Raw genomic sequence first — 26,628 nt, forward strand, 5'->3', positions numbered from 1 at the left:
CAGTTCTCTCACCTTGGCCAAGTTGACTTCATCACTCCAGGTTGTAGAACGTACAGGACAAAAGCTAAACATTGGGCTTAATTTGAAGTTTGAATCTCGAGGAGAGAAAGTACCTGGCTACACGCGCAAGAATCCTGTTGCTGGCTATTGGGAATACTCTACACTTGCTGTTCAACTTATCAAGGAGTACACAACTACATTCCCAGAGTTTATTGAAATGTTGAATAACAAGAAGGATAACCTGATGATGGATGTTTCCGACTTTGGTTGGACTAACGAAGGCTACAAGTACTTGCACAAGATGAAAGAATGGATTAAGGAAAGAAAAGTACATGATTTACCTAGGGCTCCTCATAGTACTGAGGAATTGCAGAGTGTAAGTGGTTTATCATGCTCTGTAGTCAGACACTTATTGGTTTATTAGGACTATGTTCTTATGATTGAAGAAGCTGCTAAGGAGTATCAACAGCGTTATGATAAAGAATCAAGAGCGAGATTTGTTGTCAATAATACACCTCGAAAGAATTTGCTTAGACCTTCCGACGCGCCTTATAAGCTAATCAACCAATCCTTTGCTTTGGGCGATCGCGTCATTTACGTAACGGATACTGGTGCTGTACCTCTTGGATTGAGAGGCACAGTTGTTGGTGTACTTGATAAAGTGATTGATGTCGTCTTTGATGCCACTTTCTTGGGAGGAACGACTTTGGGCGGAAGGTAAATGATAACATCAAAAATTATAGTAACTAACTATTTTGTACAGATGTAAAGAAACAAGGGGTGCAAGTCTTTCATACTGGCAAGTGTATAACCTCAGTGGTTCATCAGAAGGATCTCATAGATCAAGATAAAGACCCGTTCTGTGTATGAAGTGATGTATTTAATGGGTTATCAATTGAACATATACCCATTTTTATTTATGTTTCCATGAATAAAATGTACAGCTACTTTAATGCCACGTGAACCATTATTAAGATGGCCTCCCAAATGATCTACCTTTTGCATGTCATATAAATATAAATACCAGTGTCTTTCTTTTTCTTTAAAAAAAGACAATGAAATTACAAGCTTCATACTTTATCATTCTCATTTCTTTAGTAGTCATGGGCTATTCAATACCTACTATCCATTCGTTATCAGAATCAATTAAACAACAAATCACTGCACAAGGGGAAAAGAATAGACACCTTTTGATCGGCAACATACCTAATATCCATCAAGCATGATGATTTTCGAAACTATAATATAAAAAACAAAGAACATATGTGTCTTTCATAGAAATAAATATATTGTCTCTTCTCAAAGTCGAACTATAAAATATCGAAAAGGAATGTTTGCATATTTTGTATACGTTTAAACAGATTTTTATTTATAAATAAGTAAAACCTCTAATGAGCGCACAATTGTAATATTACATCTTTCCCGCCCGAGGCAGTTCAGAAAGGAAGGATAGTGGTGACTAAAAAACTCTTTTAAGGTCAAGGGTATAAATGCTTTAGAAAGAGTGAATGGGATCAAGTGTAAAATACACTAGTGAAAAGGAGAAGAGAGGAGCCATTTTAAGAGTCTTTGCCCGAGGTGAGTGGGTGGGTAGGTGGAGGCTTAGCTTGATATAGGTAATCGGGTTCATATAGGATTCTGCATATAGTTGGCCAGCGGATGGTCCACGAGAGTGTTGTGTTAGGAGAGCGAGGTTTCTTGGTAGGTAACATATTTAAAAGGAAGGACAGTGGGTCAGAAATGGTTTGGGACATCATGAGTCTACGGTGCATCTGGAGACAGTGTATGGTATGGACTTTTGTAAAGGATTGATCAGGGTATCAGGGACGGGTTTTGTATCGACCACCAGGAAGCCAGCCAAGACGCCAACATATGCAGCGACTTCTTTCAGACTTGGACATAGGTAGTCATAGGACAAGGTCGAGAGAGATAGTTGGGCGACAGTACGTAAGAAGAATGGAGATATGCGTAGAACGTTTATTGTTGAGGTTGTCTTGGCGGTATTCTCGTTGTTTCGATCGTAAAGAGCGACGATCCAGGGATTTTGGGTTGGGGGGACATCTCTTCCAAATGGAAGACCTATAGAGCTTGTACCATTGGGAGTGACTTCGAGGCTGGCGAATAAGTAGAAGAAGATGTAATAGAGCATCTTCTGGAAGAGTAAGGGAGCGTAAGAGAGACTGAAATTGCAGAGTATAAGCACGTTCCTGCATAGCTGGTAGCTTCGACATATGTAGCATTACCGTGGTGAAAGATGTGTGAGTGCCACCGAAAATCCGACGCAAACAGACGTTTTGGGCATCTTCCAGTTGTTTGCTAAGGAATATGATGCTCTTGATAATGGCCAGCCCGTATTCCAATTGAGCACGAACAATGTGGCTGTAGAAGCGAGTACCAAGGAAAGAAGAAAAGCCTTTAGGGTGAGCACCAATAGCTGAGAGTTGGTTCATAGTAGCAAGGGCTTTGGTTTTGTTTTGATTGATTAATACGACAGCATCAAGATAGCCACCAGGGCGAAAGGGAATTTCAAGATAAGGTAAGGAAGATTGCTTTGGATATTTTGTATACACCATTTTCAGAGATTATTCGCATATTACAAGATCAATAACAGTTACACTTTAGCTGATTATCAATCCTTTCTTTATTATTAAAAAGGCAATGAATTTTGTCTTTTTGAGAGAAGAGAAGATGAATGTGGTCAACACTTATGAACAACACGTAACTGAAAAAGTTACAAGAGACTTCATATAAATAATCTGATCTTGACTTCTTTTCTTCTTTGAACCAAAAAGTAAGACCAGCTATCCCCCAGCTAGCCCTAAGGTATGTTATATTCTTTACTCTTGTAATTACTCTTGTAAGAAACTTGCGTATAGTATTATAGATCATAAAATCGAACCTAGTACCGGTGCTAGCTGGGGGTAGTTTGGTTCTTACCAAACTTTGGTCCCATCCTCTCTCTCTTGCTCTCTCTCTCCTCGCCATTTTATCCGGACCAGTTACCGCTGGCCCTTTTTAATGCATTTCAGATAAGATAATAATAATCTCTTTTACAAGTTTACTCACTGTTCCTGCTTCTTTTTCTCTTGCAGATCCTCTTCTTTATAATGTAAGTATTTAATACCAGTGTAAATAACTGATTTACTAAAAAGAACTTTTATATCTCATTCTTTTGCTTCTGATGGGCTCTCTTTTATTATTATTTGTTGTCAGAAATTATCATTTTTTTTTTATCAATGTGCGAATAATTTGTGAATAAAGTATATGTTACTTTGTCTTAAGTTGAGTCAAGGAGAGGCAGTGAGTGCAATTTGACTCCCGTTTTTTTTTTTGGTGTGTCTCTAAAGTGCAACAGTGGCTTATATTCAACTTGTGCGCTGTTATAGTCCAACTATATTGAATTTCAATGCTCGAGTTGATTTATCTCTAAATTACGTTATGTATATTAGCAATTGGGACGAGTTTCAAAAGGCAGCAATAGACATCTATGCTGCTTCGCCTGAACAAGTAATGTAAACAAGGAGTATATCCCTATGCCTTTTATTTATATATATATGTATTTTTTACTCTAGACTCGTTATGTGCATACATTCCACCGTGGAAATGGGGAGCTTGTCTTGAAAGTGACAGATGATAGAACTGTAATGTACTTTAGATATTAATTACAAAAAGGAAGAGAGAAAGGGAAAGAAGGACTAACGATTAGAACACAGAATATCAAATATAAAACAAACCAAATGACTGACTTGAAAAAGTTCATCAGCTTAAACAGCGACTTAATGCTGCAGATGATGAGTAAAGGACCCATCGGTGAGTGATGACTTTAAAGAATCATGTAAAACAAAAAAGGGTTACTTATAAACTTTCCTTTATAGAAGAAGACACGATAATGGCAGAAGCAACCGAGCAAGCTCCAAAGGCAGCTCCTTCAAAGACAAAGGCAACAGCGCCAAAGCAAGCACCAAAAGGGAAAAAAGGAAAAAAGAGACGATAAGTTACATATAGCAAGTTTTGATATCCCAATAAAAACACACACATCAAAAAAGACAGTTGCTTTTATTAGTTAAGACAAACGCTTATTTTTATATGTTTATTGTTGGTAAGAGAAGACGTTCTTCAAGTCTGTAGACACACATAAATGTTAGCGAATGACAGCAACAAATATTATTACAATACTTACAGCCATCTTGTTGAGCAAGACGATTGAGGGAGTCGTCAGATTCAGCTTCCTTACGAACAAAGCCACAGAAAGCATAAGTGGAGAAGGTGTTGGCATAACGACCATCAGCATTGACATCGCCTACATTAATTTGAACAGAAGCGTGGTCCTTAGCAGTAATGAGACGGTTGGTGGCAGAGCTATAATTTACATATAGAATGTCAATGTCAAAAAAGGTAAACCGTATATACAACTTTTATTATTTACCACTTGCGAGGAATGTAGAGATCAACAAGTTGGCCTTCAGAGTTCTCCATGTTTAATACAAAGTGGTAAAAAGAAAGAACAATTGGAACTGGAGGGCCCGTATTGAGAAATATTTTTTTTGGAGTCCACTGCCCAAGCCACCAAATTTCCCTTTTGACTGAAAAACAAAAAAATAAAAAAAGACAGTGTGATCGAAAAATAGATAGCTATTTTTGCGCTCATTTGGACTATCAATAAAATATCATGTTTAAACAAAATAGATAGCGATTTTTGAAAAATAAATAGCGTCTAGCTAAAAAATAATCAGCGGCCTGTTATCAAATGATTGTCGTTTTCGAAATTTTACTTTATCTGTAGATTAAGGCCCTATTGTGACTTTTTCTAAATGTAAACAGTTGTCTACTCGTACCTTCTCTTTCTTCTTAAGCGTTGTATTTAGCCAATGATTGGTCGTAGTTGCGTATCTATTGAGGCTATGGCAATTAGCACAATTATATTCGTTAATTTTCTGTAGTCGTAATCCTTTCTGGAAACTTGCAAAAATGCTACAACTGACTATCCATAATACTATGATATATACCATTAATTGAACCTTCCTTACATTTAAGCCTTTGTCTATTTACTGTATTGATATTCTATCATTGAGATTACTTTATCAAATAAGTTTATTGAGTTGATATCCTTAAAACAACAACAGAAGTGCATTGGTTTTCTTTGTTTCAGGATCAATCACTACTGTAAAAAAAGCTCAGGAAAGTCAAGTCAGTTCACAACACAAGCATCCCATAATATCAGTGAATATGTATATGATATTTTAAATTTAATATCGTAAATGGAGGCAGTAGCTATTCCAGAAAAAAAATTATCATTGTAGGTATAGCTCGATCTCATTTTTCTTTTTTTACTTCTTTTCTTTTGTCTATCTTTCTTTGATTACCACACGGTATCGAGACAAGCTTCTTCCTTCATAGCTTTCAAAAAAGAGCTTACATGAAAGGGAAGAATAAGCAAACAACTACTTCTCCACAATAAAAGGAGTCGCCCAAAAACGTAGTGGAAGGTAAGATATATATACAAATGTTTGACTTTTATTATACCTAATGCTGATTACAAAAATCATGGTATTATAGACAAATATGAAAATATGACAGAAGAGAACTCTGATGATGATTTTCAGTCAACTATAACTAGAAAAAGGAAAGGTAAGTATAAGCACAATAGGTCATCTAGATAATAGTCGTCTCAATATGAAAACAATATAGGTAGGAAACCTACGCCTGTAAATAGTTCTCAAAAACAAATGAAGAAAGGCAAAGAGAAGTCTAGTAGCTCTAGTTCTACTGCTATCGTCGAATCTAAATCCAGTGATGATGCTCCTCTTACAAAGCCCACCGCCGCTACTGCAAAGTACAACACCGTTAGTGACTCTAATAATTCATCCGCAAACGCAAACATAGTCAAAAAGTGTGCGATAGCAGTCAAAGCCACTGTGAAGCCTATATGGAAGCCAAATTATACACAAGCTTTGCATGAGCTAGTGAATATAACCAACACACAAGTAGCATAAACGTTTGCTTTTTCGAAGTATATATTTCTGGAGGAGTTAGAAGAAGACTTTAACTTTGACTTGAGCGATTACATAAGAAAAGAGTTCTTTGTAGAGATCTTCTTGAGCCCTATCGTTAGAAACAATATATCTGGAAGGCTTCTTGGTAAAACCGCAAACTATAGGTCGTTGGTTTCAAAACATAAAGAATCCTATTGTTTAAGTGCAAGTTATACACCAATCGTGCTAGTGAATGCTCAACAGATAGCACTGTATGAATGCACGAAGGTTCAAACCGCATATCTTAACAACATCAAGGCTCATTTTGGGAATAGACTAAGGGCTATTCTAAATAAAGTTTGCAAGACCAAGGAACTGGCTGCCGACCTGCGCAAAGATTTGAAAAAGAAAAATGTAGACAAAAGAGCCGTAAACAAAGCTTTGAGAGAGGAAGTGTACGGTCCTTGCAACCAGGTAAAGTGTGCTATTGAAAAGAAAGAGATTCCAGATGCTATACCATCTTGGACACTTCTGCAAGAAAAAAAGTAAAGCCGTACTGCAGTCATATCTGAACAACTACAAGTTCAAAAAGGATTCCATTTTTTACGACGTAAAATCTAATACTGAATGCCACTACATGGCCTTTATGAAAATAGCTGAACTTTTTGACTCAGAGGGGTTGCGCCAATTTTCTTGCTTTCCCTTGCGAACCACATCCATTCCTTGCTACATGACTTTAGATTTCAAGATTGTTCACTGTAATGTCTTAAAGAACAAGACAGCACCAAAAATGGACAACAAATTTCAAAACTGGGGCTCTGTAGTAAATACAAATAACAAGGCTTTCAAAGACCAAGGAATGAACATATCGCTGTGTTTTCAAGATACTATCGAAACCGATGGTGTCGGCGCATCAATAATCAAGCAAAACACTACTATAAATAGAAAAATGGCACAACCTAAGACAAAGTATAAGGAGTCTGAAGATGTCGCAAGATATATGGAAAGCCTGATCCAGGAAGAGCTGAATGAAGCCAAGAGTATGTGTGTCTTGATGGATTCTGAAAGACGAGATCTACTCCACTGTATGGAGACGAGCACCGCGCAAAATAAGCAAGTCATGGTTTACACAAAGATGACAAGAACAAAGGTTTCAAGCCATTATAGAATTCTACAAAAGAAAACCAAGCCTGCTTCCGTCAAATCATCAGAAGCAAAGCTCGCAAAGACCAAGTCATCTTCTGTCAAGATAGAAGAATACGAAACGTATATCAAGACAAGAGCTTCGGTTGAAAAAGTACTTTGCTCATATTATGGAAATGAAACACTGCAAACAAAACAAACTTATTTTTCCAATCATTGCTTTGACTTCCATTTGAAAAATAAAGCCGATTTGTACTTTGGACATTTGTTCGTTGGCAAGAATCAGGGGGTATTTCCCTCAGCCCAACGAATCTACTGGTATCGATATGCACGCTACTTATTTGGAGCTGATGATTAAGCAGAGACACATATCAGAACGTTTGGATAATGGTGGCAAAGCCAAGTTACTTGGGATTGTAGCAAAAATGTCCAAAGAAAGCAGTGATCAAGACAGTTTAAAGCAGCAGGCAAGCCAAATATTGGAAAAGCTACAAGTCTTGCCGTTTCGCAAAATGAAGTTCTCCTCCAAGCTATATTATGATCAAGATGATCTTATGTTGGTGAAAAAGCTCAAACAAAAATTTGGTTCTGATGCTGTTCTTGTTCTCGGTAATTGGCCTGCTCCTGACACAAAATATCAAGAGCTAACAAGAAACAAGGGCCTGATCCAAATGCTCAAAGAAGACGGATCTGTAGTTTTTTTAATTGATGAATTTAGAACGTCGTCTTTCTGTCCTTTATGTGAGGGAAGGTTGGAGAATTTTAAAACATTACGTAATCCAAGACCCTACAAGAAAAAGACTAGGCCTACTGTACTCTGTCATGGATTACAACGGTAAGAATGATGATAATATCAGACATTATGAGATTTCTAACCAATAGTTACTGGGCTATTAGATGTATATTCTCTGGCTGTTTAGAACAATTAAAGCCAAAATTGTGGAATCGTGATCTTGCAGCCGTACTGAATTTCAAGAAAATTCTAACCTGCTAAAGAGAAAAGGGATCATGCCCTGAATTGTTTACTCGCACAAAAACAGAAGAATTCTCCACCAAGGTTATCGCCAGATCGTAGCCAAGTTTTGATTACAATCGCTTGATCATTTCATACAGGTATTATCTTTTTAAAAAGACAATAGTCAATTAACTAACCGTCAATTTGATTTAGTAGTTTTGAGACATTTATTTTCTGCTAAATGACATTTTTTTGATTACGGACAAATGATAAAATGACTCTCTTCTCTCTCTCTTTTCTCCCTTTGATGTTCTTCTTCTATTTCTTTCTTTCCTTCTATTCAACATGATGATGTTATATATATATATATTGAATGCCTTATGTCTGTTTGCAAGTGAAGCAAAACACTTGCTCCATAGGTTGCGAATAACTATTAAATACGCGTTCAGAGAAATATATCTTTTTGGGTTGTTCGTACTCTTACTCTATCTCTGAACAGGTTGTGCAATAAGGTAACTGACACATTATGCATTGTTGTATACAATTATTACAAAAGACGTGTTCACAATAGGTACATTTTATACATGTATTATGACTGCAGCGATAACATGTGCCCAGAGTCTTATTGCTATTGTCGTTGTTTGGTTCTGGTATTAAAAGATTCCTTTGAGCATTCATTAACAGTTGAACAGTTTGCTTTGCTAATTAGAAAATTAGTTCAAACTTTCCCACACTTTTAATTATTATTATTGAAAAGATCAACATGCCATTTTGATGCTTAAAGAAGATATCTTCTTTTGGCTTCTGCCGTAACACGTTTGCAAAACTGGCGTCTTCTAATGGTCTTTTGGTCATTAGAAAATAAAAGAGAGAGAAAAGGAAACAATCATGTTTAAAGTCCGCTAAGAGCTTGTCTTTATTTACCATTCATAGTCAAATCTGTTTAGTTTCTCAGTTACTTCATTCATGTCCTTCTGCACCTTTTTACGCATATAAAAGATGGGACAGTCATTATTTGAGCAAATAACATCCTGATGCAGTGATTGTTGGCATCGTTGACATTGTGTCCATAGCCTTGAAAACTTGACTTCAAGTTCGTTCAAGTTATTGAGGTGATGTTGATACAGTTCGGGTAATTTATCTCTACATTGTTTACATGTTGCTGAATTATCGCCCTTGGGAAGTGCTGCTTTACATGAAAGACAAGTGGCTGTTTTCACTGTAAATCGCATTAAACCTCCTACAGTCGGGGTAGCAATGTTCACTGTACGAGTGTGTGCACCATTCACTAAATAAAAAGCTCATGGTTAGTGGTAAAGTTTGACTTCATCAGTAAATATATTACATAGACTATCTGCTTTATCACCCAGAATGGGTTCAAAGATACGCATGATTGGATTTGATAGTTGGTGCTCAAGGTAATACTTGGTATCGATAGGAATATTGTTATCCAACACATAGAGAGGGTCTTCTGATCTTTCATACGTAGGGGTGTTGTTGCTTGCTCTAATAATCACATAAGCAACTCGATCACCAAGAGCAGGGGCAGACCCAGGGTCTCGCTTTCTCATGCGTTCAGCCAGTTCAACGTGAGGTTGCTTGTTAGTATAATCAGACTTACTTAGTGCCTTGGTGATGACCAGTTGCGACAGATCCACCTTGTTTTGTAGCAGATCTGCAATAGTTTGTTTCACAAATGCTTTTGCGCCTTCCACATCACGCTGAATTAACAGCTTGTCAAGGCACTTGGCAACAACATTCTGCACAAGACGACAGTTATCACGTCGAACAGTCTAGAAGAAAGGTTACCACAAGAAAACAAAAAAAAAACAAAGAATGTCAATCTTACCTCGATACCTTTAGCGTCTAGTTTATCATATTTGTCTTCTCTTGTCCAATAGAGCCCAGCATATCTTTTTTTGCTAATCAGCAGATATGGGAAATAAACTTTTTCAAAATCAAGGTTAATAGGACGAATAAACTTTTCAGTCACAATTCTGGCTCCTTCTCTGCCCAATTCCATTGCTTCTTTCAAGTTATCCACACCAAACTTGATCATGACTGAATCTGTATCACCATAGATAACCTTGGCATCATGCTTGTATCCATTCTTTTTCGAAAAGTGTTCTTCTACTGCTTCTTTTGTCTTCAAAATCATTGCACGGCCGTAGGCAGTGACACTAGAAGATATCTGAAGGCACGGCAGCTTTCCAACAGTGGCACCAGTAAAACCATAAACAGAGTTGGCACTAATCTTCAGTGCCAACTGTCTTCCATCCAACACAGCGCGCTTAGAGGGATCAGTTTCTTTTTTCAAATCATTCTTAGCGCGTTTACGAGCACTCAAGAGATCAGCTAAAATTTCTGGAAGCAGTCCCTTTCTTTGGTTTGGTTTAACAAACATATCGTTGTTAGGAGTCACTTCATAGTCTACATCTTTGACCAGACCCAGTTCTCTTACAACATCAGGCTTCACGAGCGTTGTATAACATAAGTTGTGAGCTTGCATGATGGATGGATACAGTGACGTGAAATCTAAAGTGGCAATAGGTACATCATAATAGCCTTTTTCAGGATCAATGACTGTAGCGCCTTCATATGGCTCATCCATCATTTCTGATTTGATAACAGGAATAACCAAATCCTGTTCACGCGCACGACGGTATAGCTGTGATACGACCTTGATTTGCTGTCCACGGACCAAGATGTAATTGAAGGGAATACCTGTAACTCTGGCCATTTCTGTATAATTGAACAGTAGCATGAGCTTGTCCATCAATCTTAATGGTAAAAAGGCATCCTTTAGACAGTAAACAGCCAAACGTCGACGAGATTCTGGAGATTCTTTCTGTAGTTCAGTAATAATCGAGTGATGCACGTCTTCCTTTTGTTCGCCCAGAAATTCTGCAGAAACAGAGTTGAGGGTATATGAGCGAAGTTTATAATCTCTTTGAACAGCTTGAAGAATATCCAATTGGAGGCGACCTTCAAGATTGATTGACTTGTTTTCACGAGTACCAAAGGCTTTAGATTGAAATTTTGTATCCTTTGCCTCTGTTCTGATGTTTTTTATTCTGCCTAAAAATGGAAACTTTGTAACTCCCAAGTGTTGTGCTCGATCCAGCAGGTATGGGAAATCAAAGTTTGTGGTGTTATAGCCAATGATCATATCAGGATCAACTTCTCTTATAAAGTCGCTCCACTTTTGCAAAAGTTCTTTCTCGTCTTGGAATGATAGCACTTGGGAGCCCACGATAGATGCACAAGTATCCAATGTAAAGACATTTCTGATAAACGGCTTTTTATGACCTAAATTTCATAAGTGTTAAGCTTGGAATTATCAGGTTTTCTCTAGTTCTCTTACCTTGTATTTGAACAACGGATGCAATCTGAATAACAGGATCCATACTAGGTTCAGGAAATACTCCCTTTCTACCAGCGCATTCAATATCGAAACTTAGAATTCTTAGTGGAGCAATATCAGACCATTCGCCTTCTGAAGTATAACTAATGAATTGGTCATATCTATCAGCAGAATGTGTTATCTCACTGGTTTTCCTTTTCTATTCCTTTTGCTTGAACTTACTGTATTTCGACTTCTATTTGTGCATGTGATGTCTTTGTTTCCAAAAAGGAGTATGCCCCAGCAGGCAGTTCAATCCAATTTGAGCCCGTCACTTTACAGTCAATCATAAATCGAAGAACATAACTAAGATTGCTCTCGAATGTTGTATCAGACTGACAAGGATTTTCCAAACCAGGGACATATACACCTGCTTCTATCTTGTTTTTACACTTTGAGATATCTCTTGGATCCAATACTGTGACTCGTATAAAAGGTGACTTTTTGTTGCCATTGAAGCCATAAATGCTCTGTTTCATGACAATTTCCAAGGAATGAACGACATTATTGAATCCGAGCGCAGACTAGATCGAGTTGATCAGAAATTGATTGACATTTGGTTTATATAAATGTTGCTACTAACCGAAAGAGATTGCTTCAATGCTGGAAGATGACTATGTTGAAAACCTCTTGGAGCTGGAAAGTAGAAATAAGGATAGAATCCCTTCACATGACAAAGAACACTATTTCCGGTCTTCAATAGAGTTAATATTTCTAGTACTTGCTGCTTTTTGGGAAAAGAAAAGCAGTTACCTTGGTAACGCCATACATTCTGATCATGGGCTGGCGGATATTGTAATTCATGTATTCATCGACTTCAATCTGTTGAAACACTAGTATGATCTTGGTAAAAAGGTAAGGTAAAGCTTGTTATTTGTAATTACCAATAGAGTCCTTTGAAGGATCAATAGGTGGAGGTGGAGGGCGAGCCCAGGCAGCCTCCGTATTTTCAACTAAAAGACTTATCAATTACAAAGATTAATAGATCTATAAAAGATAAACACCTTTAATATCAAGATCCATATGTTCATTTAATGCTAGTAACTCATGCTCAAACGAGCTTGGTTGCTGCGAAGAACCATTATGAGTAGTCTTTCTTTTCTTGATGTTGCTGTGAGGTGCAAATGGTGCAGACGACAATTCAATAGCTTGATCAGACATTTTTTTAAAGAAAAAAAAAATTAAAAAATTAAAAAACACGAGACGATAAACGCGTAGCTTTAACTTGCCAAAGACCGTGACACGCAGTTGAGAAAAGATAACCTCGCTGGTTTTTTTTTTTTTTTTTTTTTTTTTTTTTTTTTTTTTTTTTGCATTATTCCCATGACAGCACAATTCTTTACTTTGATATAATGCTTTATAAAGCCGGATAATAAAAGTTGCTCATGGTTACCATGGTTACAATGATATTGTAAATACTAAGCAATTCTTTCTTTCTCTATGTCTCTATTCTTGTCTCTCTCTATATCACATCCTTTCTCTTTACCATCGCTGATAATTAAAATATAATGTATAAAAAACTATTTTGATAAGTATAGAGTAATGACCTGTCAAGGTTTGTGCAACTTATTGATCATGACTCATGAAGGATACTTATTCTGACTTTTAAATCAGATGCTGTACTGATCCATTGATTTTTTCTTATCTTTTATCGACATCTCTCTCTCTCTTTTATTCTTTTTATATGTTTCGTTTGAGCAATCGATTAGGCAAGCAATCACAAATTAGATTCTATTCAAATACATATGATCATTTGAGCGCACGTAAGCAATCACTTATAGCTCAATCTGGTCTATATCCAGCAGGGTTTAAGGCATCTGGTGTTGCTGCTGGTATAAAAAAGAACAAGAATAGCGATATAGCGCTCGTCGTGTCTGAGCTCCCATGCTCTGCTGCTGCTGTATTCACTACCAACAAATTCCAAGCAGCCCCTGTCCTGGTCAGTAAGGAAACGCTGAACCAGAACAATGACAAAATCTTTGCTGTAGTCACCAACTCTGGTTGCGCCAATGCTGTCACTGGAACTCAAGGAATTGCTGATGCGAAGAAAATGAGATCAATTGTAGATGAATTGACAAATCAATCCTTGTCTGCTTTGACCATGTCAACTGGTGTAATAGGACAGAATTTACCAATGGACAAGTTAGAAGCAGGTATCCGTGACGCCTATGCCAATCTCTCTTCAGAACACAAGACAGGTTGGGCAAAGGCCGCAGAAGCTTACATGACAACCGACACTTTCCCCAAATTGCGCTCAGGTGAATTCAGTTTGCAGAATGCAAAATTTAGGATGGCAGGTATTGCAAAAGGTGCTGGTATGATTCACCCAAACATGGCTACTTTACTTGGCTTTATGGTTACCGATGCCTATATTAAACCAGATCTGCTTCAGAAGGCGTTAAAATATGCTGTTGACCGTAGCTTCAATTCTATCAGCATCGATGGTGATATGAGTACGAATGATACCATTTCTGTGCTTGCTAATGGTGCAAGTGACGTACGTATCGAATCTGAAGGGAGCGATTTTGAGGCTTTTAGAGATCATTTGACACAATTCGCCGCAGAACTTGCTCAATTAGTCGTCCGGGATGGCGAAGGGGCGACCAAGTTTGTTACTCTTCATATTAAGGTACAATTCAATATATATTAACAATGTCATGCTTATCTCACTCTTTCTTTCAGGGAGCTGAAACTTTTGAAAGTGCCAAGAAGGCTGCTTCCCATATTGCGACCTCTATGTTGGTAAAGACAGCACTGTTTGGACAAGATGCAAACTGGGGAAGAATCTGTGCTAGTCTTGGTCACAGTGGGGTTGATGTTGACCCGAGCCGTGTGAGCGTGAAGTTTGTTCCTACAGATGGTAGCGAACATTTAAATCTCATGGTTAAAGGAGAGCCTGAAAAAGTAAATGAAGAGAGAGCGTCAGAGATATTAAAGATGGAGGATTTACAAATCGAAGTTGACCTTGGATTGGGCAATAGTGAGACTAAATTTTGGACTTGCGATATTAGTCATGAGTATGTTAGCATAAATGCTGACTATCGCTCATAATGTATATCAATAAAGAACAAGTGTGTAAATTTATTAACATACGATGCAAAGTAAATAAAAAAAATTAGAAAGGGGAAAGATGTATTTACATAAGATTATTGAAAGATAAAAGAGTGAATGTACATGGTGTGTTACTTTTATCGTCTCAATCAGTGGATAAGTTTCGTCGCATAGATAAATATTCTTGTATAGACAGCTTTACACGAGCGACAGGCTTGTTTTCTGCTGTGCCCGCTTGTGTTTCTGATGGGCCTGCGCATTCTTTCAAAGGTACGCTGCTGCTGTTCAATGGTTCATCTGGCTTCTTGTCATTCTGATTTGTGTCGTCATGTCTTTGTTCTTTACTTTGTTCAACTGTAGTGTCTGTTCTTGCTTCTATACACGATCCGTTTGCTCCATTGAAAACACCAAGTCTATTGGTTTCTTCACTACTTCTTATGGGTAAGGATTCACTTTCGAGAGGCGTTTCTATCTTTGGCTGGTCCATCTGTACGCTAGGAGGAGAGCTAGGGGTATCATTCAACGGTAAAGTTGATTCTGAACTTGCATCACTGAGATATTCATCATTCTTATTGTTGAGCAACTGCTCAGACTGCACTACTGACGTTGTCTCGGTTGAAGTGACATGCATAGTAATAGCTGTGCTTAGTTGTTCAACTTTCATTATATCAAGCTTGGTGTTTTCTTTAGATTTTTGTTCTAGCAAATACAGCTGTAACCACCTCTTTTTACAGTGTAATCTCCTTATTAGCGACTCTTCAATGATCTCTTTGCTGCTATTCAAATTGAGAGAATTCATGTTTGTTATAGGAGCTGTGTCTAACTTTACAGCCTCTTCAATCGACGTGGATCTCGAATGGCCAACAGAAGAAGACTTTTTAACGAAGACAGGCTTTCCAATTGTGTCTGATGATGCTACTCTTTTTCTACTCTTTGGTCTTTGTTCTTCGTCAGAGGAGTTTGCATTAGTAGTCTTTGTAGTAGATTCACTAAGGCGAGGTCTTCCAGGCCGTCTTCGTTTTAAAAGTGGTTTCATCTCCGTTGCTTCCGAGTCACTATCATTCTCCAACTCTTCCTTGATACATTCAATAAAGCATTCATCCTTGTCTTCACAAGCACATTCACCAAATTCGGTTTCATATAAGGTCAAGAATTTTTTCAAAGCACTCTTCACTTCAGGCTCTGATTTTCTTAGCTCCAAATTTCCCTTACTTTTCAGAAATTCCTGATGCTTTTGATACATAAGTTGACCACGCTGCCAGTTCCAACCAATGGTTACTTCCTCACCTTTATCTAGTTCTTCTATGGTGTAGATACCCATGTGGATCAGGTTATCATCATTATCATTTGGTAAAATGATACTTCTGATTTCAGAATTGGGTCTGCAAGATCTTCGAATAAAGCGTGCATCGTTTCCAACTTCACGAGCATCAATATAAACGTCTAGAGAACGATAAAAGAAAACATGTCGAAGTGGCGTTGCAAGTAAAGAAAAACGATTGCTGCTGTTGGATTTATATTCTGATTTCAACTTGACTTCACCTGTGACTTCCATCAAATAACGATCTTCAGGAATATGAATATCCGCAAACACGCCCTTTTCGAGAGAAGGAATTTTTTCATTGTTATATGAGCTACGCATAGATTTTCTGAGCGGTTTAACGGATGTTTTTGGGATACTAGGCATCAATAGATTACTTTCCATGACAACAAGTGAATCCAGTCCTTTGACAATAGCAGCGTCCAGACTAATAGAGGTTTTTTGTCTGTTCAATTGAAACCAGTAGTGGCGAACATCCTTAAAGATATCTAATACGGCCTTTTGTTTGATTATGCATTTCGAAGTATATGCATAGCTTCTATTTATCTTCTGAGCAGGCAACAAGAGGTCTTCATCGTCGTCGCTACCTTCGTGGTTGTCCTTTTTCGATTTATTATCCAGCCGTTTCCTTTTTTCTATAATTTTTTATAATTAAAAATGCTTTCAGGGATATCATAGCTTAGTTTACCTTTTATGAGTAGTTTACTCTCCTGTAAATTTCTGCGACGATTTTGTATATCAGTAGGACGTTTCTTTTTTATCAATCGACTACAGCGATCACATAAATAATGTTTTGGAATCCTATTACGCTTTACATTCACACAGGATGCATGCTGCCAATCTAGACAATGTTCACACTGAATAGTGAAGCCATCATCGCTTGGATCATCACATATACAACGAATCACACCAGAATCGTACTGATCAGCAACATCAACATCTTCCTCTTCTTCCGTAGAAGAGAACTGGTCGTTAAATGAATCTGAATATTTTGATTTTAACCTCGACATTAGTGGGGGCAAGCAGCGTTTTTGTTATGAATAGAATAATAGCTTAAGAAATACGAAAAAAAAATATAAAAAAGAAAAAAAGCAGAATTAAACATTTTTCTCATTTTTTCTTTCTTTTATAATGTCAAAGCGAGAGTGAAAAAAAAAAAATATATATATATAAAGCAGGGAAGTGTGACGCAACCGGCCTACATCAGATTGCCGGAATACGAATTGTCCGGTCATAAGTGGCCAATACCCGTGATTAAGAAAGCTTCTCTTTCTAGAAGCAATGTGTTGAATTAAAAGAATGCTGCTCTCAAGTAAGCAGAGTAAGAAAAAATAAAGGAGAACACTAAAATGTTTAATGCTCATGAGAATGCATATTTTGATAAAATTACATGTATAAGACATCACATGCAGAAATTGAAGACATGGTTGATTAAAACTGTCAGTCTATTATCGTTTTTTTACATTTAAGCTCTTCCTTCCTTCTAACAAGACGAAAGAAGGAAAAGAAAGGGAAAATGCATAAATTAGCCTTGGAGCATTTTAAGTGCTAGCATACCCATTTCAACACATGTAGGACAGCGAATAAATAAGCACGTCTATATTGAATTAGCTTCACACATTCCATGATGCCAACACTCGCGACAGCCACAACATTTAAGAAAGCTGATTGTTTTATAATAACATGAAATCCATTCAGAAGTGCTCTGCAATTCTGATCCAACCATATCTTGCCACTTACAATTAGCCTAGTATTATTATACGGTCTAAAAGCGTGACAAATATTATATTTCAACAGACGAGCGTAGGTCTCTCCGTATCCTAACTCGAAGTAATTTGATACCCCCAAGCTAACAAACGTGTGTAGGCATCAAGATATGAATTAGAACAAGGCGATCATTTTGAAGTATGTCGTCGATTATCGTCTATTTACATGTAAAGAAAGAAAAAAACATGTAAGCATTAAGGAGTAACTCAACACTAAAAAGGTGTATTTAAGGAGTAGTTTTAAGATGTTGCATGAATCAAGTTATGACCTTGTATTATTTCTAGTGTAACTCTGTGTGATATTGATAAAGATGATAGAAGCTTGGCTCATAAGCACAAAGTAAAAACTACTATCAAGGTTATGCGGTAATAATATTCCTGACTTATGGATAGGAGTTATTTTTCACGGCCTAATAACTTCCCCTTTCAACGAATATAGAGTGCCTTTTGCTGTTTGAAGTATATAAAAACAAAGGTATTTTACTCTTCAATCAATTGATCGGCTATTGATGCACTCACTTAAACGATTTGCTTATATCCTCGCTACTTAAGGGGACTTTAAAATTTAATTTGAAGGAAAATAAGTCGCGTCTTTTTTTTATCGTCTTTGGGTTGAAAAATTCTGGTTTGTTGCATTGTTTCCTCTAGTATTACTTTCGTCAATTGCAGACAATATCAGTTCCGTACCCAATCTTATATTTGCTATTTGTTCATCAGTTAGGTGGTACGGATTTTCTTTATAAGAGCGATAAGCAGTGTTTCCTATGCTTGAATTTGTTTAACTGGAGAAGAGATCCTGTTCAATTTCCGTCTGGCTGTCGCCTGTGTTGTTTCAAGAGGCAACTATATCGCTATAAATTGGATGAAGTAGTTGATACCATGGTGTGCACTCCCTTGAAACAAACGAATATAACAAGCTTAAGAATATTTACTCTTGAGTACATGTTTTTAGAAACACTTTATAGGAAATTGCTACCGTACCTATTTACATACTATTTTTATATACAAGCCACTTGCGATTTGATTCAAAATAAACTATACTGCGTTTGATTAACTATTCTTTTGAACAAAGAAATTGTCAGTAGCGCACAATTTTGCTATGTCACTCTGCAGTATAGTAAGTTCCTTAAAAAAGAACAAAGAATATATTGGTTTTTTAGTTTAAGTTTGCAGACCACTTTTGGTCAATAGGCCAGAGGATAAGCCAACAAGGAAAGATATATACTGTGATCTTCTTTTTATTTAAAATAGCGAAAATTAAAACCAACAAAACCAATAAAAGAGATATAATGTCCTATAGTTATTATTTGATCTTGATGAGCGAGGTCTTGATAAGGAGTGGGTGGGTGGATGATATCCTTTCTTGTTAGCTTATCCTCTGGTCTATTGACCAATTCTCCGTCGAATGAATTCTCTGGAAAATTTTATGAGACGGTCGGATAGAGCCAACAAGGAAGGATATATGCTGCTTCAGAGCGAGCATCTAGATATGCAATAGTTGTAAGTAGAAGAGGCTGGAACAAAAGAAGCTCTCGAATGGTAAAAAGTCCCACAGTATATTAGATTGCAAAATCTGCAATATACTGCGGAACAGAGATGTAAACGCAAGTAAAAAACATGCTTGATATCTCTTGCGCTATTTGGAGAGGCGAAGGAAGACCTTCGGTTTTCTTTAGAGAAATCGCCGTCGAAAACACGGTTCCCTCCAGCAGGATTCAGATGTATACGTTTTATTCAAACTCTGTATAGAATACTAAAAGGGTACGAAATCTAGATAGATTGGCCCTTTACACATGTACCGAAAAGAAAATGCTAACGTCATCATTATGGTATCCAATCAAAAATCTCTGGGATGATTTAAGTGAGTGCACTCAAGGCGGCCAACAGACGAGCAAATTATAAGTCAGCCCAGCCTGGCAAATTTATTTTTTATTATCCCACTTTTGCAGCCTTTTCTTTCTTTATAGAACATCCTAAATCAACCGCCATGTCTCTTGTCAACAGACCTAACAACGTCCTTGCTCATCAAAGATACTTCCAAGTAAAGAATAATTAAACATGCTCAAACAGAAGAGATGTCACTCATTATCTTCTACATTAGGCTCCTTCTAACACACCCTTGTTCCTTCGTGGTCCCAGAGATAAGCTCTTTGTCTTTACTACCTTTGCTGTTCTCAGCGTTGGTGTCGCTGGTTCTCTTTACGGTGCCGTCAACATGGCTCGTGTAAGTAAATTATATGCTGTTTTAATTTAAATGATCTAATGTTTAATTTTTGTGTAGGGCAAGAAATAAATCAAATACACAATTTTTTTACAATATTAAAAAATAGCAGCTTATTTTGTTTTTCTTTTTATGTAAAATAGTTTTTTTTTTATTAATGCTTTTTTAGCCGCACTCTACACATGTTATCTAATTGAGGGGAAGAAGAGTGCTTTTTTTGGTTTTTTTTGGTTTTTTTCTACCACAGAGGAAATATGTCTTTGGGCCATTGACCTGTTTCACGTGCATGCCAGTACTGACCACCATAGATCCATTCATCACCTTCAGAAGTAAACCATTGAGGCTTCCATTCGATACAGGCTGCCTCGAGTTCTTTGCGTTTTTCTCTTTGTTGTTGCTCAATCCTAAGTTTTTCTTGATCCGCTTTATCTACTTGGCCTTTCATAAAAAAGTGTTGAGGATAGGGCATAGTCTCTTATATTCCTCAGTCTTACCTTCTTCATACAGTCTCTGATCAGGGCGAAGACGGGTATCTGTAATGGGTAACTTGCCTTGTTCAATTTCTGTAATCTCGTTTAGCTCTGTAGCAAACTTGGTAAAGCCATAATATTTGTTGTAATCAGGCACGCCAGGAGGACGCGCTGTCCAGAGAACAGAGAGCTTACTCTTGTCTAAACCTACTTCTTCTGCAAGAGACTCGCTCCATTTGCCAACTATACGACGCTGCTTTGTTCCCTGGGTGTCATAAAGAGTGGCTACAACATCGTTTCGTTTTGTTGGAGCACCAAATAACCCACCACCACTGCCTTCTTTAAACACAATGACGGCGTATTCACCCGTTGTCTGGTTGGTAACCTTACATTCACCTGAGTGTTCCAAATACTTTTCACCCGCAATCATATTCTTCATCCAACTGGAAGGCTTAAAGAACGTATAATGATCATTATGACCCGTGAGAGTGACATGGAAAGTACCATTCGTCATAAATTCCATAGATTTTCCCCAAAACTTGCTTTTTACTTCTGTTGATTGCCAGTATCTGAAACCTTTGGCTTCTGCATGAGCAGCGATTCTCAATGGGTTATGAGACACTTTTTCAGCAATGAAACGAAATCCTTTATCGGGACGAATGTTTTCATAAGTCTCTGCCATCATTGGGTTGAATGGTTTTCGACCTGTTCGGTACTGAGATGATGCGTAGGTGGAAATAACAAAGGTGGTAATATACATCAATCGTTCCATAGAGTCTGTCAGTGTAGATGCCTTTTCTAAGAGCTCACAGTACTCAAGCTCTTCACAGGCTTTCTGTAGTAGATTCAATGGCTCGTTCATACTGATGGGCATGGCAATTGTTGACAAGTCTTTGCCAACGTTCTTCCTGATTACCGAGAGCGCAGATCCACCATCAGCCACAGCTGGACAAGGCAGGCGCGTACGTCGTTGGATATTGTTATTGACTGATTGTAAATCAAGAAATTCAGTACTTCCTGTGCCTCGACTATCTGCAAACACAAGCATTAGGGAAAAATAAAGTAAAATAAAATTAAATTACCTGTTTCTTCTTCACTACTGGCACCGTCGTCAATGCTCGATGTATGATCTACAATGAACTCATCTTCATCTTCACTCAGTTCGATATCCTCTGCATCAAAGAATTGTTCAGAATATCCCGAGATTTGAGAGTAAACACTTGCACACCGATGAAGCGAGGGCTCGTCGTGTTCTAGTATGGTTGACTTTTGAGGTGTGCTAGATCCGACCACAGGGGATACAGATCCCGATCGACGGTTCTTGAAGAAGCAGTTTTGAACATTACGCCACTGTATTTCTTGCTCCTGCACGCTCGAAATGGCTGCGAGTTTTTGCTGTTTGAGTGAATGAGCAAGTTCAGCGGGAATAGACTGAAGATAAGGCTGCAGCTGATCGAGTGTCTGTACTAACTGAGTAATGATCTGTTGACAATTAGATGCTGTCTCTGCAGCTTGTTCTATCTCTGCCTTGAGCTTTTTATCGCTCTGATTGTACATGTTTAAACTACGCGACGAGATACGCTTGGAGTTACCGAGACTAAGACCGCTTTGTGTTGATGGGACTTCCTGATCGATTTGCTGCTCTTGAATATAATTTCTTTCCCTTAAGGCAGTTGACCATGTGTCATAATCCTCCTGTGTTAAAGTCTTGAGGTGATAAATCATCGTACCAGAATCGATGTGGATTTGTCTTAGCTTGGGATTGTATGAGATGGTGGACACCATGATTTGAATAGATCCCCTAATGACGCTGCTGGGAGAAGTAGAATAGGAAAGGACACCTGTCGGTGAAAGGCTAAACCAGCGTTTAGCCCAACCTTTTTTTAATAAAAGGGGACATAAGTGCTGACAGTTTCCCAATTAAAGCAATTAACTGTACCTTGCATCTTTTTTCTCTTCTTCTTTAATAGCCAACCCGTCATTTCATGCTGTGTTGGCACTTCAACATCCTCAGGGCTGCCCAAAGCAACCGAGTAAGTCAACATCTTTGGAGTATTTCTCGAAAAGGTATTGTCTAACAACATCAATGTCTAATGAATAAACAAGAAAAAAGAGGGCTTACCAAAGACGAGTACATAATTCCCCGGCTCTTCTACCTTATAAGTTCCCTGCACCTTTTGATTACATGATTGAGTGTGTTGTATAGGGATAATTTCTTCAAGGCCACTTTCTTTTAATTTGACGGTAGCAACCGATTTTGATCGTGGTCTAGTTGAATGATGGCTGTTTTGATGTTGGATATAAGTGGATTCAATATCATCATCAATCGATATTGCATCTTACACAAACTTAGCAACTGTAACCATAACAACAACAATAAAAGTTACCTGCTTGAGGAATGTCAATGGAGGCTAATGACATTTGTCTCTTTTGTAATGGCTGTTGTTGAGCACGAAATATGATATCAGACGAGTTGGGTAAAGGTTCCTTTTCTCTTCTACGGAATAGACCGAATGATATATTATTCCTTTTTGTTGTAAAAGACCACCTTATTACTGTCCCTTGGGTGGGTACATAGATATTATACAGATAAGAATCTCTCGGCTGAACTTGTACAACTTCCATTGAAGCCAGAATAAAAACAGGAAAGAAAGAAAGAGAAAGAGTGAATTTAAATTTCTATTTAAAAAAGGCTCAAAGGGAGAAAGAGAAACAGATTAAATACAATTTTTGGTCATCAATAAAGAGCCATTTTTGGGTTTTTTATTATTATTGTTATTATTCACACGATTTTTTATTTTTTACATTAAGCTCGTTGACGAACAACAAGGTCCAAAAACTATATTAAAGAATAAGTATGGGTGATAAAACTATACACGCATTAACTTTACCTGTTCATAGTTGATTTGAATCCATCCATCGTTATCATTATCAAATTGTCTAAATGAATCAGTCAGTGTCTTGACTGTAACACATGCTTGAACAAAGTTATCGAATGTAACATCTCCTTTTCCTGTTTTATTTACAGTAGCTGTTAATTCATGGTAAATATCCTCCCTTTACAAACCCATGACGTTGACTTACCGTAACGATCAAATTTTTGAATTAATGTGTTAATAAACTTGGGTGATACATTGAAGCCAAATGTTCTCAAGGCATTTCCCATTTCGGTCTCATTAATACTTCCTGAACGATCAACATCAAATGCTTGGAAGCACTTCTTCCAGTCTTCGATATATTTCCATAAGCCAGAAAATTCATTAAAGTTAATGGTACCACTGTTATCTAATATGCTATATTAATATATTTTTGATAGATGAATTTTATATTTCACTTACCAGAGTCAAACATGTTGACCATCAAACGAACAGTTTCAATATTAAATGGGCTCCAGTCACCATTAATAAGTGCCCTTTGCAATTCATCAGCTGATAATTGACCTGAACCATCTGTATCAACTGCTTTAAACCATGTCCACAACTGTTGTTGGTCAGCTGATGGCGCTACTGCGAGATGAGTAGGCAGTATACAAAAAAAAAGACATATATACATTACCACCGTAGGGAGCTTGAGTACCGTAACCTTGTTGTTGCTGTTGTTGCTGTTGCTGAATACCTTGGCCATAGCCTCCAGCACCAGCGGAGTGAGGAGCAGGAGTACCTGGAGGAGGGGCTTGCTGTTGGTACCCACCATAACCAGGAGGGGGTCTTTGTTGATATCCACCACTGCCTGGTGGAGGTGCTTGACCGTATTGTGGAGGAGGAGGCTGTTGATAAGACATTTTTAAAAGTGAAAAAAAGAAAAGAAAAGAAGGAAAAAGTGTACGTGTTTATTAGACTTTTTATAGTACATTCAATTTCCGCTTTCGTACATAAAAAAAGGCTAAAGCTTATTATGCCATCTTTTATCATGTAACCAAGCGTCAACAAGCACATAAGCAAGTGACCCTTTGAACGGTAGATTGAGTGGCGCATTTGCTTCTCCTTTCATCGCAGCCATGACCTCTGACCTTGTAAACCACTTGGCTGACTCTAATTCATCATCCGAAAATGAAATTTGCGTGGTTAGTGCCTCAGCATGAAATCCAAGCATAAGTGAATTCGGGAATGGCTAAAAATAGATGTAAGCATATCAATTGGCTTGGCGACAAACTCTCCTTTCTTTACCCATGGTTGACTACTGTGGTATGCTACTCGGTTTACGACAATACCTGTTTCTTCAAATGCTTCTCGACGTACTGCTTCTTCTAAACTTTCAGCTGCCTCTATGAAACCTGTCGCACTTGTTAAAAGAAAATATATACATAGAGATATACGCACTATACCTGATATACACGAATACATATTCTTGGGCCACCTCTTTTGACGACCCAATAATATCTTGTCTTCATTTGGATGAATAATGCAAGCAATGACAACAGCATCTATTTATAATGTAATTATTTTATTTGTCCCACTCCTTTCCCTTTTGAAGGCAGAATGATTTCATTTGTGTACACTTTACCTGTTCTTGGATAGGCAAAATTTTGAATTCCGGTGTGGCTGATGCACTTGGGTGCCTCCTTTGTTGAGGTACAGGTGCGCTTGTGGCCTCCTTCCGCCATTACAGTTTTACTTCCGCAAGCAGAGCAAAATAAGTTGCGTGAATTCCAATCGACTACAAGAAACATGATTATTTACTCTTGATATTCGAATATAATTTACCCATGGCCACAGCTTGTGCAATGATTGCACTGGTTGACCTTTTGAGTGTAAATGCACGTGGAAGAGTTGGGCAGAATTCAAATGAGCTAGATTCAAATCCTTTTTGTTGCAATTGTTATTGTTAATTTTTTGTTAATAGAGAAATGCACTAACAACATTTACCTTTAACAAGTGCATCCAACTCATTTTCATATTTTCCTTTAGGTGTTAAATCCAAAGCCCAGTAAGCTTCACCATCTTGTCCTTTACCATTTGTCTCATCGATACCCAAAAAGACAAGAATGATTTCATCATTAGTTTTGTTGAACCCATTCTCAGTGTACACTTCATCCACAATAGAAGCAACATCGCTATAGCTAACAAGATGAAGCTGACCAGATTCATCATATAAAGCCTTTAATTTCTTCAACACAACATATTTCGAACGTGGGGATTTGGCAAGTTCAGAAAGGAAATCAGCCGAATCTCTTGCCCAACCATATCTAACAACCCCAAAAATGAACAACACAACTTTACCTTGGGAAGGGACATACAATTTACCTATTTAAATGATTTCCTGCAAAGACATTGATTTGGTTGTCAGGAAAAGAGCGGACAACAGTCGATGTCTCTTGCAACAGATTAGCAATTTCTGTGTTTCCCCAAAAAGCAGCTAGTTGAGCAGCCGTCTTTCCTTCTGAGTTGGTTTGGTGTATATCTGCACCATTCTCTTTCAGGAACTTGGCTACTCCCTGCTGTCCAAATCGTGCAGCAAAATGAAGAGGTGTCCATTCACGTTCGTTTTTATCATTGATATGAGCCAAGTTTGATCTTATATAATCTAAATCGCCAGAGGCTGCAGCTTCAAAAACGTTGTTGCTCATTGCAAAAGAAAAGAAAAGTGATATCTTTCGGTGTTTTCTCACAATTTGTCAGCATTTAAACATAGTGCAACCCTACATGAAGATACTTGCCCTTTGTTTAAAAAAATTCCCCTTAACAACCGTATTTGCAAAAGATATCAAGAAACCAATGCCAGAGCTATTGAAGGTAGTTGCCTTTCGCCTTTTGGCATAGACGACTTATTTTGCTCACATTCACGATGTCGAAAAGCCAAGCCAAATCGAATAAATCAGCCTGATAATTTTTCTTTGAATGAATGATACTCATAATAGTCCCTTTATTTCTGCTGACTGATACAAGTAAATGCATTATTATCATCTCTAAGGAAATGGCATCACAGTTGTGTAACTCTGATCAAACATAATGAAGACAACAGAAACTCATGCCTAATCTTGACGAATGCTTTGAGTTTTATGACAGATAAAAACTACCATGTCACTTCAGTATATACTAAAATAGGTATTGTTACAAAGAGTAATTCGAAAATGCTAATGTCTGGATGAGCATACCTTGCAAGATTATAACCACTGACTTTAACATTGAAGCATACTCATATTATTGATAGTATATTAAGCCCATGAAGAGCATCTTGGTAAGAGTGATCTCTTCTTGTTTATGATTGACGATGAGATCAAGCTCCTTTTACACTTTTTACAAACGAAGGTTTGTTTGAAACATATCCACAAAGGCATGTTCATATAGATTTTTACGCTGTACTGCATAAAATAAAACGCGGCTTTT

At 37.6% G+C, this 26,628-nt stretch overlaps 14 protein-coding genes across 14 annotated transcripts; 5 read left to right on the top strand and 9 right to left on the bottom strand.

Moving 5' to 3' along the window:
* Positions 1-1,030: 1,030 nt before the first annotated feature.
* Positions 1,031-1,311, top strand: RHIMIDRAFT_263026 (uncharacterized protein). The gene has a single exon (XM_023611642.1). It carries the CDS (start codon positions 1,056-1,058, stop codon positions 1,224-1,226), a length of 171 nt encoding a protein of 56 aa, XP_023463231.1. The 5' UTR covers positions 1,031-1,055; the 3' UTR covers positions 1,227-1,311.
* Positions 1,312-1,753: 442 nt separating this feature from the next.
* On the bottom strand, positions 1,754-2,573 carry RHIMIDRAFT_240646 (uncharacterized protein; the record flags this gene model as incomplete). The annotated part of the gene is made up of 2 exons (XM_023609426.1): positions 1,754-2,152; positions 2,244-2,573. The coding sequence occupies 2 exons, from the start codon at positions 2,571-2,573 to the stop codon at positions 1,754-1,756; spliced, it is 729 nt and encodes a 242-aa protein (XP_023463232.1).
* Positions 2,574-3,225: 652 nt separating this feature from the next.
* On the top strand, positions 3,226-4,479 carry RHIMIDRAFT_229917 (signal recognition particle, SRP9/SRP14 subunit). The gene is made up of 6 exons (XM_023607656.1): positions 3,226-3,507; positions 3,573-3,641; positions 3,714-3,810; positions 3,876-4,122; positions 4,181-4,359; positions 4,427-4,479. Exons 1-4 carry the CDS (start codon positions 3,439-3,441, stop codon positions 3,992-3,994), a joined length of 354 nt encoding a protein of 117 aa, XP_023463233.1. The 5' UTR covers positions 3,226-3,438; the 3' UTR covers positions 3,995-4,122; positions 4,181-4,359; positions 4,427-4,479.
* On the bottom strand, positions 4,091-4,476 carry RHIMIDRAFT_206701 (ribosomal protein S21e; the record flags this gene model as incomplete). The annotated part of the gene is made up of 3 exons (XM_023606925.1): positions 4,091-4,122; positions 4,181-4,359; positions 4,427-4,476. 3 exons carry the CDS (start codon positions 4,474-4,476, stop codon positions 4,091-4,093), a joined length of 261 nt encoding a protein of 86 aa, XP_023463234.1.
* Positions 4,480-5,570: 1,091 nt separating the features above from the next.
* On the top strand, positions 5,571-8,109 carry RHIMIDRAFT_240649 (uncharacterized protein; the record flags this gene model as incomplete). Its single annotated transcript, XM_023609427.1, has 6 exons — positions 5,571-5,628; positions 5,689-5,963; positions 6,027-6,446; positions 6,745-7,269; positions 7,361-7,950; positions 7,998-8,109. The coding sequence occupies 6 exons, from the start codon at positions 5,571-5,573 to the stop codon at positions 8,107-8,109; spliced, it is 1,980 nt and encodes a 659-aa protein (XP_023463235.1).
* Positions 8,110-8,165: 56 nt separating this feature from the next.
* On the bottom strand, positions 8,166-9,187 carry RHIMIDRAFT_48553 (uncharacterized protein). Its single transcript, XM_023615302.1, has 4 exons — positions 8,838-9,187; positions 8,555-8,771; positions 8,335-8,500; positions 8,166-8,262 (listed from the first exon to the last, which is right to left on the bottom strand). Exons 1-3 carry the CDS (start codon positions 8,995-8,997, stop codon positions 8,449-8,451), a joined length of 429 nt encoding a protein of 142 aa, XP_023463236.1. The 5' UTR covers positions 8,998-9,187; the 3' UTR covers positions 8,166-8,262; positions 8,335-8,448.
* On the bottom strand, positions 8,839-12,307 carry RHIMIDRAFT_263041 (DNA polymerase delta catalytic subunit). Its single transcript, XM_023611643.1, has 7 exons — positions 12,227-12,307; positions 12,057-12,167; positions 11,657-11,997; positions 11,435-11,595; positions 9,920-11,379; positions 9,416-9,863; positions 8,839-9,358 (listed from the first exon to the last, which is right to left on the bottom strand). Exons 1-7 carry the CDS (start codon positions 12,275-12,277, stop codon positions 8,991-8,993), a joined length of 2,940 nt encoding a protein of 979 aa, XP_023463237.1. The 5' UTR covers positions 12,278-12,307; the 3' UTR covers positions 8,839-8,990.
* Positions 12,057-12,765, bottom strand: RHIMIDRAFT_263043 (uncharacterized protein). Its single transcript, XM_023611644.1, has 3 exons — positions 12,478-12,765; positions 12,227-12,426; positions 12,057-12,167 (listed from the first exon to the last, which is right to left on the bottom strand). Exons 1-2 carry the CDS (start codon positions 12,632-12,634, stop codon positions 12,344-12,346), a joined length of 240 nt encoding a protein of 79 aa, XP_023463238.1. The 5' UTR covers positions 12,635-12,765; the 3' UTR covers positions 12,057-12,167; positions 12,227-12,343.
* A 381-nt stretch (positions 12,766-13,146) lies between these two features.
* RHIMIDRAFT_48590 (arginine biosynthesis protein ArgJ) lies at positions 13,147-14,597 on the top strand. Its single transcript, XM_023615303.1, has 2 exons — positions 13,147-14,102; positions 14,156-14,597. Exons 1-2 carry the CDS (start codon positions 13,158-13,160, stop codon positions 14,522-14,524), a joined length of 1,314 nt encoding a protein of 437 aa, XP_023463239.1. The 5' UTR covers positions 13,147-13,157; the 3' UTR covers positions 14,525-14,597.
* A 1,758-nt stretch (positions 14,598-16,355) lies between these two features.
* Positions 16,356-16,916, bottom strand: RHIMIDRAFT_48592 (uncharacterized protein). The gene has a single exon (XM_023615304.1). The coding sequence runs from the start codon at positions 16,853-16,855 to the stop codon at positions 16,481-16,483; it is 375 nt and encodes a 124-aa protein (XP_023463240.1). The 5' UTR covers positions 16,856-16,916; the 3' UTR covers positions 16,356-16,480.
* A 2,312-nt stretch (positions 16,917-19,228) lies between these two features.
* On the top strand, positions 19,229-19,904 carry RHIMIDRAFT_240653 (uncharacterized protein; the record flags this gene model as incomplete). The annotated part of the gene is made up of 5 exons (XM_023609428.1): positions 19,229-19,332; positions 19,390-19,472; positions 19,579-19,652; positions 19,713-19,835; positions 19,893-19,904. 5 exons carry the CDS (start codon positions 19,229-19,231, stop codon positions 19,902-19,904), a joined length of 396 nt encoding a protein of 131 aa, XP_023463241.1.
* Positions 19,905-20,070: 166 nt separating this feature from the next.
* RHIMIDRAFT_206632 (Oxysterol-binding protein) lies at positions 20,071-21,350 on the bottom strand (the record flags this gene model as incomplete). The annotated part of the gene is made up of 2 exons (XM_023606919.1): positions 20,071-20,270; positions 20,327-21,350. The coding sequence occupies 2 exons, from the start codon at positions 21,348-21,350 to the stop codon at positions 20,071-20,073; spliced, it is 1,224 nt and encodes a 407-aa protein (XP_023463242.1).
* Positions 21,351-23,108: 1,758 nt separating this feature from the next.
* On the bottom strand, positions 23,109-24,083 carry RHIMIDRAFT_246130 (EF-hand; the record flags this gene model as incomplete). Its single annotated transcript, XM_023610272.1, has 5 exons — positions 23,109-23,141; positions 23,194-23,315; positions 23,387-23,587; positions 23,641-23,808; positions 23,858-24,083. 5 exons carry the CDS (start codon positions 24,081-24,083, stop codon positions 23,109-23,111), a joined length of 750 nt encoding a protein of 249 aa, XP_023463243.1.
* Positions 24,084-24,184: 101 nt separating this feature from the next.
* RHIMIDRAFT_246131 (uncharacterized protein) lies at positions 24,185-25,868 on the bottom strand (the record flags this gene model as incomplete). The annotated part of the gene is made up of 7 exons (XM_023610273.1): positions 24,185-24,412; positions 24,469-24,575; positions 24,627-24,725; positions 24,806-24,958; positions 25,006-25,104; positions 25,168-25,487; positions 25,546-25,868. The coding sequence occupies 7 exons, from the start codon at positions 25,866-25,868 to the stop codon at positions 24,185-24,187; spliced, it is 1,329 nt and encodes a 442-aa protein (XP_023463244.1).
* Positions 25,869-26,628: the final 760 nt, after the last annotated feature.

Source organism: Rhizopus microsporus (assembly GCF_002708625.1).
Source record: "Rhizopus microsporus ATCC 52813 unplaced genomic scaffold scaffold_17, whole genome shotgun sequence".
Taxonomy (NCBI): Eukaryota; Fungi; Mucoromycota; class Mucoromycetes; order Mucorales; family Rhizopodaceae; genus Rhizopus; species Rhizopus microsporus.

Bases quoted from the DNA above. Each gene is read 5' to 3' on its own strand.
- RHIMIDRAFT_263026 (XM_023611642.1), top strand. From the start codon at position 1,056: ATGAAATTACAAGCTTCATACTTTATCATTCTCATTTCTTTAGTAGTC.
- RHIMIDRAFT_229917 (XM_023607656.1), top strand. From the start codon at position 3,439: ATGTATATTAGCAATTGGGACGAGTTTCAAAAGGCAGCAATAGACATC. The intron at 3,508-3,572 runs GTAATGTAAACA...TTTTTACTCTAG, and splicing joins ATGCTGCTTCGCCTGAACAA to ACTCGTTATGTGCATACATT. The intron at 3,642-3,713 runs GTAATGTACTTT...ATTAGAACACAG, and splicing joins AAGTGACAGATGATAGAACT to AATATCAAATATAAAACAAA.
- RHIMIDRAFT_48553 (XM_023615302.1), bottom strand. From the start codon at position 8,997: ATGGTAAATAAAGACAAGCTCTTAGCGGACTTTAAACATGATTGTTTC. The intron at 8,772-8,837 runs GCATGTTGATCT...TTTTCTAATTAG, and splicing joins CTTCTTTAAGCATCAAAATG to CAAAGCAAACTGTTCAACTG. The intron at 8,501-8,554 runs GTAAGAGTACGA...CGTATTTAATAG, and splicing joins ACAACCTGTTCAGAGATAGA to TTATTCGCAACCTATGGAGC.
- RHIMIDRAFT_263041 (XM_023611643.1), bottom strand. From the start codon at position 12,277: ATGAATTACAATATCCGCCAGCCCATGATCAGAATGTATGGCGTTACC. The intron at 11,998-12,056 runs GTTAGTAGCAAC...AACTCGATCTAG, and splicing joins CATTGAAGCAATCTCTTTCG to TCTGCGCTCGGATTCAATAA. The intron at 11,596-11,656 runs GTAAGTTCAAGC...TTCTGCTGATAG, and splicing joins CAAATAGAAGTCGAAATACA to ATATGACCAATTCATTAGTT.
- RHIMIDRAFT_263043 (XM_023611644.1), bottom strand. From the start codon at position 12,634: ATGTCTGATCAAGCTATTGAATTGTCGTCTGCACCATTTGCACCTCAC. The intron at 12,427-12,477 runs GTGTTTATCTTT...TAAGTCTTTTAG, and splicing joins TATGGATCTTGATATTAAAG to TTGAAAATACGGAGGCTGCC.
- RHIMIDRAFT_48590 (XM_023615303.1), top strand. From the start codon at position 13,158: ATGTTTCGTTTGAGCAATCGATTAGGCAAGCAATCACAAATTAGATTC. The intron at 14,103-14,155 runs GTACAATTCAAT...TCTTTCTTTCAG, and splicing joins TTGTTACTCTTCATATTAAG to GGAGCTGAAACTTTTGAAAG.
- RHIMIDRAFT_48592 (XM_023615304.1), bottom strand. From the start codon at position 16,855: ATGTCGAGGTTAAAATCAAAATATTCAGATTCATTTAACGACCAGTTC.